We start from the raw sequence: 13,976 nt of genomic DNA on the forward strand, positions 1-13,976 counted from the left end.
CTGGGGAATTAAAACATAATTATCACCCTAGTCATCATCTTTCAGGTGCATGGGCTTATCAGAGATGGGGGAACAAAGAAAAAGACACACAGTGCCAAAGAATACAGCAAACCTGAGGAATGGCAAGAGGGTTGGTATGGCTTAAGAATACAGTAGATGGCTCCCTTCCTCAAAGTCTTCCTAAATTCTTCCTGCCACACTTCCCAACTTTGTCCTCTGAATCTGCTTCAACATGTGTCACAATCTATTGGTTTTATAGAATGTCTTTGTAAAATGTCTATCCGTGACACCAGATGATAGATAAGATGCCATCTTTCTCCTCAGACAACACACAGGAAAAACTCTCAGCAAGTATTAGTTTACAAAACAATAAAATTGTAAAAATAACAGCAATCTCAAAAGAGGGCTACATAGCTAAATAGCAGAATAGACACGGTTGAAGCCCAAGCTGGAAAACTATGAAATGAGCTCTTCAAAATGACAAAAAAAAAAGATGATGAGAAAAATATTATAGGACCTGGAGGAGAGATCCAGGAGGTTCTCTATCCACCTGTATGCTTGTACACTGACTGACCTGACCCCCTTTTCCAGTTTCCTTTTTCCCTGCCCTCCTCCACTATTAAAATAAGAAAGTAAGACATCTACACCCCCAGTCTCGCAGCAATATATGAAATGAAAGTGGCTACGTGACACAGCTTGGCTGATGAGAAGCAGGTGGAAAACCCAGGGACCCCATCCCTTCCCAAAGGAAAAGCAAAGCCTCAGAGGAGTGTCCCTTTTCCCCTCCCCCTTTCTCTCTTCTTTCTGCCTGAAAAAATGGACACATTATCTACAGATATAGCAGCAATCTTGCAAACCTAAAAACAAAACAAAACTGAGACTAAGGAACAGGAATAAAAAAAGACACTAGCTACTTACACCTGGAGCAAAATTGTTACTGAAGCAAAATACACTCCTTACTTGCTTCTTTTAAAAAAATTTTTAAAAGAAACTTTTAATGTTTATTTATTCTTGCAAGAGATAGGGCATGAGCAGGGGAGGGGCAGAGAGCAAGGGAGACACAGAATCCTAAGCAGGATCCAGGCTCTGAGCTGTCAGCACAGAGACCAATGCGGGGCCAAACTCACCAAAACTCACCAAAACTCACCAACCAAGAGATCATGACCTGAGCTGAAGTTGGGAGCTTAATCGACTGAAGTGCTCAGGTACCTCTTTTTTTTAATTTTTTAAGTGCTCACTTATTTTTGAGAGAGAAAGAGACAGAGTGCAAGTAGGGGAGAGACAGAGAGAGAGGGAGATACAGAATCCAAAGAAGCTCCAGGCTCTGAGCTGTCAGGCGCCCCTATCCTCCTTACTTGTTTAAACCTCTGCTTAGAAAGTCTTTTGTCGCCTGCAGCCAATTATATTCCCAATTAATATCCCATTTCGTGGGCAGCCCAAATGAGAGAAAAGACATCATAGAAGAGAAGAAATAATACAAGATAATTTTCTAAACTAAGAAAGACTTTCATCTTCAGATACAAAAGGCTGACAAGATATCATGCAAGTGACACGGCTGGAAAATCTGGCTACTGCTGAGAAAGACTCCTAGAATACAAGAAGCGTACTGCTTTTAAAGGTAAAAATCTGTAATATTCTGGGCGTAAAATTCCAGGTGATTTCAACACATTCTGGAGGAGGGGAAAATGGAAGGAAAGGGAAATAAAAGCCAAAGATACCAAAGATTCTATCTCATTAAGATATAAGATTTCAGAGAATAATTACTGAAGTTGAAAAACATACATACATTTTAATGTATTTTAAGAAATTGAGGGCTAGGAGTCCCAGATCAAAAATAGGATACTGAATTTTCAAACCATGAGAGGAAAATGGGGAGAAATTAAGAAAAGAAAAGGAATATAATCAATGAAATATCAAATCCAAAAAAGATCCAAACATTATCAGTAGTCATAATAGACATATCAATTAAATATCTTCATTAAAAGATTAAGAATAAGGAAATAATAACAAAAGATAGAAAAATAATTACGGATACAACAGCAACAATAAAAACCCAGCTGTATGATATCTGTAAACAATCTACCTAAAAATAAAGTAAATGATAGAAAAAGAATTTAACAGGCGCCTGGGCGGCTCAGTCAGCTAAGCTTCTGACTTTAGCTCAGGTCAGGATCTCACGGTTCGTGGGTTTGAGCCCCGCATCCGGCTCTGTGCTGACAGCTTGGAGCCTGGAGCCTGCTTCCGATTCTGTGTCTCCCTCTCTCTCTGCCCCTCCCCTACTCCTGCTCACTCTTGCGCGTGCGCGCGCTCGCTCTCTCTCTCTCTCTCTCTCTCTCTCTCTCTCTCTTTCAAAAATGAATAAACATTTAAAAATTTTTAATGAAATATAGAGAGGGACAAGGCATAAATACCAATAGAAATAAAATGTAAAACGCAACATCAATAATAAAAATTCTTTGTTAAATCATTTCTAGGAAGAAAGGTGGCATGCGCCCCAACCACACCCACCCCTACTCCTACCAGCCAAAGGCATTACTGCACATGTGCAGGTTTTGGACCTAGAGTCAAAACTACCCTCTGCAACTACATATCTGAGGCTGGTCTAGATGCAGAACCTGAGACAGGGATTCTGGCTCAGGTGACTTATTTTAAGGGAGGGCTCTCAGGAGAAGGGAGGGGTGACTGGAGTCCTCTCAGGAGAACTCTCTCTCTGGGCGGGGGGGGGGGGGGGGGGGGGGGGGGGGGGGGGGGGGGGGGGGGGGGGGGGGGGGGGGGGAAGCGGGTGAGGGAAGCAGGCTAGGTAGGATAAAAGAAACAAAACCAGGCCAGGATGTGGTGTCAGCTGAAACCCAGCTGACACCCGGGGAAGCATGGAGGACAAACTGCCGCCCAGAGCTAATCCCATCTTGAGTTGGGAGGGGGCAGAGGTGGAGCGGGGCTGCTATCCCAGGCTGTTCAGCCCCCATCTAGCCCGGGAAATACTCTACAGGAGGAGGCAGCTATGCACCCTGGGCACAGGGCAGGGGCCCAGATGCACAGAAGGGACTAGGTAAAAGGGATCTGGGCAGGGTGCCAGCAGCACTCACTACATCCTGCCTCTGTAAAACAGGGAAATAAGAACTAGACGACAGGGCTATGGGCTTCAAGGTACACAGGAGAAGACATTTCTTTGTGGAAGCAAAGAATATTGCTGTAAGTTTAGTAGGCAAACAAGTGCAAACGCTGAGCCACCACACCTCTTGTATGACCAGCCCAAGCCCTATAAACACCCACACTGGCACCCCGGGTTGCATGCTGTTCCCCTCCTGGACTCAGTCTGTGCTCCCTCCAGACTCTTCAGGGACCTGGATGCTCACGGCTAACTGGGCAGGAGCAGGACGGTGTTCTTTAGGACTACTGAGGACTACACCAGATCAGGGGTAAGAAATGTTCAAAATAAAAGGATACGGAGAAACCCATGTATATGTCATTGGTGACTGAGCCCATTACATCACAGGCAGCGGTTATTCTTGTGAGAGCTCATGTGTAGTCACTCTTATAATGACATAAGATAATCTTATTCAGAGTCAATAGCAAAATGACCAAGAAAAATATCTGAAAATTTTAATCAAAATAAATTTGTAAAACAGGGTTTTTTAAAAGACAGAGAATACGGTTCCATAATTTAAAAACTTACTGAGATTAGAGGAAGTCAGGCAGGTTTTTTACAGTGGATGGAACTAGAAAGCATTATGCTAAGTGAATAAGTCAGTCAGAGAAAGACAAATACCATACGATTTCACTCATATGTGAAATTTAAGAAACAAAACAAATGAACATAAGGGGGGAAAGAGAGAGGCAAACCATAAAACAGACTCTTAACTATGGAGAACAAACTGAGGGCTGCTGGAAGGGAGGTGGGCGGGGGACGGGGATTAAGGAAGGCACGTGTGACGGGCCCTGGGTGTTGTGCGCAAGTGCGGAATCGCTACATTCTACACTGGAAACCATGTTACACTGTACGCTAACTAACTGGAATTTAAATAAAAAATTAAAATTACAAAAACAAAAAAGAAGAAGAAATGTAGAAGTCAATGAATATTGGAGCTTACATACCTCAGGACTGCACAGCCCCGAACCTCTGTCGTCTAAGTCATTCAAAAGTTCAGTCAGCCTTTTCTTCTCTCTGTCAGTCATAAGCACTGGCTTTCCCGAATCCTTAGCCAACTACGGAATGTATTAATAAAAAAAAGAGTAAATATTCAAAGCAATTCATGTTCAGGAAAATAAAACTGGGCCCTGAGGCTTCGATAGTACAGACACAATAAGGTAAAATCAGAGAGAGTAGCCATTTTTCATCTGTGAGGTATATTCCTGCTATACAAGCCTTCATGTTATCGATTTCAAAAACATTTTATTTAAAATATAAAACAACAAAACATGGGCAGTTTACAAACTCCTCTGAGGTTTTAGAAGGAATCTTCTTGCCACTTCCTATGTGGCATATAGCTACTGAATGAAATGGCTTTTATTTTTTTTAATCTGTGATTTTGTTTTTAATTATCTTAAGCCTTAAGCCTTATTACATAATTTACGAATTTGTGCTGATGGCACATGTCCACCACTTTAATCCTTCTGAGTGGGCAAGAGCGCTGTTAGCAATCACATCTATGTGGTATTTCTACAGTTGTGTTTTTGAAGAGCTGATAAAAGACAATCCTGAATTATAACTTAGTCTGACTTAGTGAAGGACTCACAAGCAAAGTTTGCTACTATAGTGTGACAGGTCACACTAAATTTTAAAATATCTGGCCTTATAGATCATCTATAAAATGTGAGAAGTATTAAATAGTCTTTGTTTGATATGATACATAAGCCACATGAAAAGGCGCTTAATTAAGCAAAAGGTAGCATTTTAGATGCAGTGAACTTTAATTAAGTGGGCATAGTTAAGACCAAAAAGATAAAGTGGACCTTGCCCGCTTCAGCCCTAGCCTTTTACAGGCAACACACAACATTAAAACCCAGCTGAGTCTTGCTCTTCTTTGGGAGAGTAAAGGGATTTCCTTAGTATTTAAATAAATATAACAAGTCATATGAACCTAAATCTAAAACCCATCTCCAACGGCTTATAGATGGCAGTTACCATCTTTGTGAAAAGTTGAACATTACCAGTCAATTCCAATCATATCTTTTGAAGGGGAAAACAGGGACAGCCCTTGCTGAACCAGAGCCCTGAGACATTTGGTTTCATAACAAAGAAGGCAGTAGTCAACTGGAACTCTTCAGTAGCTTTGTTCAAATAAGCTATCAAGTCTGTCCTCTCCCTTTGTCTTCTTAAAGCCCACGAAGATCATTTTCCTTCCAGGGATGTACTTCTTGGGATTCTCCAAATACTCCATCAGTGTCTCCTCTCCCGAGGTGACGTCTTTATTCTTGTTAGCATCCATGTAAGAAAATCCAGGGGTCTGACTTGTCTTTCACCCAAACAGACCACGGGCATTTGGCTCAGTCTTGCGCGTCCCTCCCTTCCCATTGAAGGGCGCTGGGCGCACTACTGAACAAAGTTCTTCTTGCTCTTCGCAACCTCATCCATTGTAAAGTCGCTCTTTCATCGCACCCAAAAAGAAGTGCCCACTTGCCAGCTGCACATCCTACTCTCTCCTAAATGAAATTGCTTTGACATTTCAAGAAAGTCATATCGGGAATTTGAATGAAGATTCAGCTACTATTGTCAGAAGGGGAAAAGGTAAGTCTATGGCGAGGCTGCTATCTGCGTTAGCAAGAACTTGGTTGTGGGGAAAACGCTAGTGCTCTTGGCAAATTCAATAAATCAACATAAAATAGGCCAGCACAGAGAGACCAGGTTGGAGGTGTCCTTCAGATCAGATGAACATAAAGAGAAAAAGTGAAGAGTCCCAGAGGACATTCCTGGCGGTGGCACATTGACCCACAAATCTAGTCTACCTGGAAATGACATGACAGATGTGGAAGAAGCATCAGGCTTGACCCGGAAGGAATTCTTTAACTCTCTCCTCTCGTGAATAACTTCACACCCACCATTGTAGTTTTCTAGTAACTTGACAGCCTGAGTGGTTTGCCCCAAGCCTCTGCCCACTGCACCTACATTTCTTACTGTAAATTAATTAATCAGCACTCTGATCTAATAAGGAAATCCCTTTGCCCTTGGTTAGTCTGCCTTGAGGACATACCAAGTCAGGCTGAAGCGTCTGGAAGACCAAGGTTGAGCCCCTGAAGCAGGGAGCTTATCAAGGCAAGTGACAAGTGATGGGCTTCCTGGAGGTTCAGCCGGAGGGGTCAGGGGACAGACAACCAAATGGCCTCTCCAGCTGTGCCAGGAGCATTTTCTGTGCAAATTTCTAAATGCACCAGCTATAACATCAGTCTCGTTACTTTAACAAGCCAATTTCACTAATATGCTATTTAAAATCGGGGAAGCATTGTCTGAAGCTATTATCTAAATAAATGTTTTTCAAATTGCAAAAAGCAGATTCATTTCTGGGTAGAGAAATAAACGTACTGAGTTGCAGCTAGCATTTTAAAAAGAGGTATAAGAAGATAGGATGGAATAAAAACTAGTAAAGTTAAATACTGGTCCATTAAACATTTCTTTCAGTTATATATACTGTTTCAATTACATACACATGTGTCATGATCAAAAAAATATGTAAAGACACTGAACACAACTATTTTCATTTTCATAACTCATTTATTCCCATATTCTGGTTTCTAAATTTCTAAGTACATACCTCAATGTTTCGTTTAATAAAATCCTGGCTGTGTTTACCCCTGAGCTTAATCTTTTCTGTATTTGAGAAAGGTTTTTCTGCTTTGATCAATGACTCATTTCCTTCCACATCATAGGTAAAATCTAATATTAAAAAAGTTCAAAATTTTTCATAATTATAATTGTCAATTTTGCTAAAATTTTACCTTAAACATACATTTAAAATATATAACATACATAGAATAACTTCTAAATTCCAAATCCAGAAACCTAATATATATATATATATGGAGATTTATTCTTATGGATAAAGTTGATACACACACACACACACACACACACACGAATATTACTCAGCTATAAAAATAATAAGATCTTGCCATTTGCAACATAAATGAACCTACAGGGAATTATGCTAAGTGAAATAGGTCAGACCAAGAAAAACAAATACCATATGATTTTACTCATATGTGGAATCTAAAAAGTAAAACAAATGGATAAACAAACAAACGGAAAGCAGAATCAGACCTACAGTACAGAGAGCAAAGTGATGGTTGCCAGAGGAGAGGGGGTAGGAGATGGGCAAAATGGGTGAAGGGGAGTGGCAGATACAGGTTTCCAATCATGGAATGAATAGGTCACAGGCATGAAAGGCACAGCAAAGGGAATAGAATCACTGGCATCATAAGAGCATTGCATGGTGGCAGGGGGCAGCTACACTTGTGGTGAGCGTGGATTAACGTATAAACTTGTCAAATCACTATGTGGTACATTGAAACTAGTGTGACATATGTGTCACCTATACTCAAAGGAAATTAATTAATGAATGCAATATATTTTATTTCAGTCTTTATAGGAAACAAAACTTTCCCCAAAGACTAGAGTCATTTTTCCTACGATTCTATTAAGATGCCAACACACTCTCTGAAAACTAACCTTTTGTTCACACCCGTCTATTAAGCAAAAGGTCTGGGCCTAAGTGTCCTGGATGTTCTACAGCCATCTGCACAAACCCTTACAGCTCACCTCATTTTGTCAGTTTTTCTCAACCTTGGAAAAAAGGTCTGAGTCAACCTCTGACCCTGGGTGCTCAAAACAAGGGTGAGAAAAATACTTAGGACTCTTATTCCCTTTATTAAATATCTTCTTTTCACTGTAGTCATGTGCAAAGCATTTAAAACAAGATCATGCAAACACTTCTTTAAAGCTATAAATATTGGCATAAGGAAGAGTCTTCTTAAGTGACAAATGGAATCTACCCTACACATCAGGATAAATTGCCATATTAAAGTCCAAAAGGGAAGAACACCAATCAGTAGTTCAATACAGACAAGGTTTAATTAAAAGTTATCTTTGTTTTATAAGAGAGGATACATCAATAAAAAGGACTAAGCTAGTCAACTGGCATATTTATAGGTAATTATCAAAGATTCAACACAAATTTAATAATTAAAGAATATATTTTGAAGGGGCACTTGTGGGGAAGAGCACTGGGTGTTATATGGAAACCAACTTGGTAATAAACTATTAATAAAAAAAGATATATTTTGATAACAATAACTAGAAAGAACCAGGAAAAGAGTAAATTTAAATCTTTGGATTTAAATTCTTTTCAAAGAAAATAAATTTGAATAAGAAAAAAGTTTCACTTGAATTTAAGTTACAAGTATTTAGACAAATAAATCTGTGCTTTACAATTGGGATTTTATTTCTTTAGTCAATAATGTTTTTTAATCAACTACCAATAGTTACAGCATGAGTTGCTTTTTTGATGCATGGCCTTCTTAGATACAAAACATGTAACTTCTTCACATGTTTCAAGTTGCATATAGTCTTTTAGTTTGAAATATAAACTGTACATTCAGTTGAAGTTACATATACTCTTAAATGATACAACATTAAAATAACTCATATTAAATCCATCAATATCTACATTTATAATAATTTCTTTAAAATACACTTTTAATAAACTATAGTTAAAAACATTAGACTGTCTGATCAGAACTGTCCCACTAGAAATGTCCTCTTCTCTCTGCCCTGGTGGTGATCCACAGCAGAAGTTGCCATGTTCCTATTGCAACCCCAACCCTTGCTGGGTTTGATGAGTTGGTTGGACCAGCGGCAAACATTTAACCCAAGCTGAATCAGTTGGTATCTTCTCTGCAATTTTGGCATTGAGTTTCTCTCTCAATGACTAACCACAGTATATGCTCTTGGGAATCAAAAACGCTATCTACTTCCAAGATTATTTCCATAAATTTTCTTTTTTGCTTAGGTTAATTTTCCATTACTTGCAGCCAGCTTTTCTTTAACTCTTTATTGCATAAAATTTTAAATATCCAAAAGTAGAATGAATGCTATAACAAACCCTCAAAAACTAACTTCAACAATGATTAACACATGCCCAATCTTGTTTCATCTAGAACTTTAACTTTCACCTACCTCTGGATTAAATCACATCAAATCATTTCATCTGTGAATATTTCTGTTATATAGCTAGTATTTTTTTGTGACAATATGCAAAATCACACAAATCAAAACATACCTTGACTGACATTCTGTTTATGGTTTTCATATTCTTCTGGAGGGACTTGAGTGTGAAACACTGAGAAAAAGGTGTCTTCATGCTCACAGCAAGAAGGATCTATTAATGTAAAAAATCATTTGTTCAATACACAAAATAAGTGGGAAATTGTCCACGTGAACAATTGTTTCAAAGAAAGATCTAATACTCTCTGCCATGTTCCTCAATCCCCTCCACATCTACATCTCTTAAGATGTCACTTCCAAGTAGAAATGGTAATTATCTTCGTATACTTCAGCTTTTGAAACCAACAGGAGAAAATCAAGATAGTCAAAAAGCACTTCCCTAGAACTTCTGTGCAAAGATGATGTACAGGTGTGTGCTAAAATATCACTCCCTGGAATTAATGTATCCAAATTCCAACATTCATAATATAGAGACCATGCCAGGTTGTGACACAGAAAGGTTTTTGCTTCAGAAACATGACAAGTCTTAAAGATATTACAGCATCCACCACCTATCTCTAAAGCAAACCTGGTTCAACCATCTCTTTGAGATGATACAGGAAAAGGAAGTATGCAGAAGACACAGTCACCCCAACATACATATATCACCAAACTCAAAACAAACAACTTCTGACAGTATCAATTTCAATTCTATAATTTGGAATTCATGATAATGAAGCATTATTGGAATTGTTATTACAACTTTAATCACACACAATCTTTGATGAGTTAATCTAGCAAATCAGTGGTGTAAATCTTGAGTGGAAAGGGGTAAGCTACTTTTGTGTAAAAGACAAAAAGGTTCAAAGTTTTTTTCAAGTGGTAGTGCATTTATTTTTGATCCCATAATTCCTTTTGGATAGGAGCTTCACTTACTTTTACACTGAAGCACCTATCAAGATACAAAAATATGAAATGTTACAATACTAAAAAGTAGCATAGGACAGTGATATTTGGAGATTTTTAATCTAAGGGCTTTTCCTAGGCTAAAATTATTCTCATGACCTGTGGCTCCTCACCTATAGTCTGAGTGGTATTCTTAGAGAGAAAGTGGGCACAGCCGAGAACAAACGTCTCATAGCTCAGCTTTGAGTTTAAAAGACAACAGTTTAAGAAGTCAGATATTCAATTGCAGGAACTTAACTCCTCAAGAGAAAAAACAAAACGCATTTTCTGAATTTCCAAAGTCCTTTAGAAAGCTCTTTCTTACAATAAAGAAGCAACTGATTACTACCGAGGAAAGGTCAGAACTAGAAAACAGCCATTGAGGAAATGGTGCCTGGTGTCTGAGTCAGTTAAGCGTCTGAATCTTAATTTCAACTCAGATCAGGATCTGATGGTATGGGGGACTGAGCCCCAAGTCCTTCAGTGACAGTGTAAACCCTGTTTGAGATTCTCTCATTCCCTCTCTCTCTGCCCCACCCCTGCTCACAAGTGCACACATTCTCTCTCTTTCCCTAAATAAATAAGTGAACTTGAAAAGAAAAGAAAAGAGCCATTGGGTAACCATTATAATAATAATTGATTCAGTAAGAATCACCAACAGGTGGTAAAAGCAGTGGGTAAAAGTTTGAAGAATGACAGAATAGCTTCAGAGTACATCCCCACAAGATAATTCAGTACAAAAGGAAAAACAGTAACTTTACAGCAGAGAAACCTGGCAGACACCACTTTAACCAAGTGGTCAAGGTTAACTTTACTAGTGATGGGACAATCACCACCATGCATTTTCTGACAGGATCTGTTGAGGACACAGTGGGATTTCTGCCAAAAATGTATAATGTGAACCTAACCTTGTGGAAATATAAACAAACCCAGACTGGGGAACAGTCTACAAAACATCAAGCCTACAAGTCTTCAAAAATGCCAATGTTGTAAAACACAAAGAATGACCAAAGAGACATGACAACTAAATTCTTTTGTTATAAAGGACTTCAGTAGGACAACTGGCAAAATAGGAATTAAGGCCTATAGATTGGACAACAGTATTGAATCGATGTTCATTTCCTGATTTGTGCATGTGTTGGGCACATACACATGCACATGTGTCCTTGTGTGAAGAGAGACAGAGGGGAAACAAATCTATACAGAGAGACACAGAAACTGACAGAGACAGAGAAGGATGTGATAAAATGTTAACACTTGGAGAATACAGATAAAGGGTATTTGAAAATTCTTTGTACTTTGCTTGAGACTTGAAGTGTGAGATTATACCAAAATTAAATTTAATAGGAAATTTTTAAAAATTCCTCTCCTCACTATAGACATTTATTCAGAGGGAGTAGGGGGAATTTCCTTTCAGAGATCAAGAGCCAGAGTTGGAAGGACTGAGCACATTTTTATAAGAGTCTTACAAGGGAAAGATTGCAGGATGTGATTGAAGTTGTTTCCTGCCTCTTAAGGAAGAAATTAAAGCCCATCCCAGACAGTGGAGAAGCACCTAGAAGAGCATCAGAAGAAATGAGTTTAGAGTAGACACAAGGGACACAAGTGTGAAGCTGCTGGTACACATTCCCTTGGAGGTGGGTGAAATGTTGAAGTCGGATTGAGACACCCCACCCCAAAGAAAACAAGGAAACTCAGGTGCCTCACTGCACACCTGGAACTCTGAAAGGAGACTCCACACACAGTGCTCCACATTACACATGACAGCCACAAAGTAGCAATGGCAGTGAGCCATGTGTTGAGGGAGACCGGGCGTGAAATTCCCTCCCTCCCTCCCTCTCTCTCTCTCTCTCTCTCTCACATACACACACACACACACACACACACACACACACACACACACATTCCCCATGGCTGGCCTATGGCATGGAGATCTAGAAATTCTTACTTACCCCTGTGAACTACATGAAGCCCTCCCTCACTACACATCAAAATGCCAACCAAAAATGCACATATCCAAATGTCCCTTACAACTGAGAACCATTCTATGAGACTATAATTTCAATAAATTCAAAATGTCAAAGCAATGAGCATAATATTATAAATTTCTATATTAGCTTTTAAAATATAGGGCTTATAAAAAATTCTAGAGAACAAGGGAAAGGCACTGTCACTTTCCACTTAACTATTAGATAAATAAGGAAATAAAACAGTAACAATTTATAGAGAATAGTGATAACACCCTAAAGAATACATTTTAGAGATAAATCTATATTCAGAAATAAATCCATAGCAATGATTCTTTTATTATATTGTTACAGACTGAATTGTATCCCTCCAAAATTTGTATGTTGAAGCCATAACCCCCAATGTGACTGTATTTAAAGACAGGGCCTTTAAGGAGGAAATAAAAGCTAAATAAGGTCACTGGGTGGGGCCTGAATCTAATAGAACTTGTAGCCTTATAGGAACAGGAAGACACACCAGAGATATCTTTACCACTCCCTCAACTTCCCTTGAGCACAGAGAGAAGGTCATGAGGACACATTAAGAAGGTGGTCATTGCAGGCTGGGAAGAGACCTCACCGAAAAATGAATTTTCCAGAATCTTGATCTTGGACTTCTAACCTCCAGAGCTGTGAGAAAATACATTTCTGCTATTTAAACCATCCAACCTGTGGTATTTTTTATGGCAGCCCTAGCAGACTAATATACATATTTTAAGGGAAAATAAAATGAGCCTAACTAATTTAACTGAAGAAGCCAGAGAAAACAATAGCGAGGTCAAGAAAAGAAATAATAAAGAAATGAGCTAGAATTAGCAAAGAAATTCAAAGCTGGCTCTTGAAGGTAGAAAATTCTACAAGTGTAAATTTAAAAGGGAAAACACTAATTGTAATTAAGATGACATGTTTTGATGAAAGGATAAATACACAGATCACTGAAACAAAAGAAGGAGTTCAGAAATAACCCACAAAAATATAGTCAATTGATCTTTAACAAAAGACCAAAGGCAGTTCAATAGAGAGAGGATGATCTCTTTAACATGGTGCTGTAGTAAGTGGGTATCCATGTGAAAAGAAAAGAAAAGGGAAGGGGAGGGGAGGCAAGAGGAGAAGAGAGAACAAGACAGGACAAGACAGGACAAGACAAGACCAGACCAGCCCTAGACATCTAACACTTCTGACAAATACTAACTCAACTGGATTACAAACCAAAATGTAAAATACACAACTATAAAACTTCTAAAAGAAAATATAGGAGAAAAAGCCATGTGATCTTGCATTTGGTGATGTGTTTTCATATATAACACCAAAAGTATGATCCATGAAAGGACAAAAGTGATACGTTGAACTTTATTAAAATTAAAAGCTTCTGCTCTACAAAAGACACTGTAGGGGCACCTGGGTGGCTCAGTCGGTTAAGCATCTGGCTTTGGCTCAGGTCATGATCTCACGATTCATGGGTTCGAGCCCCGCGTCCAGCTCTGTGCTGACAGCTAGCTCAGAGCCTGGAGCCTGCTTCCAATTCTGTATCTCCCTCTCTCTCTGATTCTCAAAAATAAATTAAAAAAAAAATTTTTTAATTAAAAAAAAAGACTCTAAAAAGAACAAAAAGACAATCCATGGGCTGGAAGAAAATATTTATAAAATACATATCCAAAATATACAAAGCACTTAAAACCTAACAGTAAGAAAACAATAATCCCATTTTTTAAATTTTTTAATGTTTTTTTTTTTTTATTATTGAGAGACAGAGATAGCACACCAGGGGAGGGGCAGACAGAGAGGGAGACAGAATCTGAAGCAGGCTCCAGGCACTGAGCTGTCAGCAG

At 38.8% G+C, this 13,976-nt stretch overlaps 1 protein-coding gene and 1 pseudogene across 2 annotated transcripts in view; both read right to left on the reverse strand.

The window, feature by feature from the left end:
• The window catches only part of FSIP1 (fibrous sheath interacting protein 1), a 183,464-nt gene that overhangs the window by 140,445 nt on the left and 29,043 nt on the right, over positions 1 to 13,976 (reverse strand). For both annotated transcript variants that reach the window (XM_029952680.1, XM_029952681.1), the window contains exons 6-8: positions 9,273 to 9,371; positions 6,750 to 6,871; positions 4,096 to 4,206 (exon numbers count right to left, since the gene is read on the reverse strand). In XM_029952680.1, coding sequence (XP_029808540.1) covers positions 4,096 to 4,206; positions 6,750 to 6,871; positions 9,273 to 9,371 — 332 coding nt within the window. The remainder of the gene's footprint in view (positions 1 to 4,095; positions 4,207 to 6,749; positions 6,872 to 9,272; positions 9,372 to 13,976) is intronic.
• Positions 5,165 to 5,575, reverse strand: LOC115301071 (annotated as a pseudogene).

This window comes from Suricata suricatta, chromosome 9 (assembly GCF_006229205.1).
Source record: "Suricata suricatta isolate VVHF042 chromosome 9, meerkat_22Aug2017_6uvM2_HiC, whole genome shotgun sequence".
NCBI classification, from domain to species: Eukaryota; Metazoa; Chordata; class Mammalia; order Carnivora; family Herpestidae; genus Suricata; species Suricata suricatta.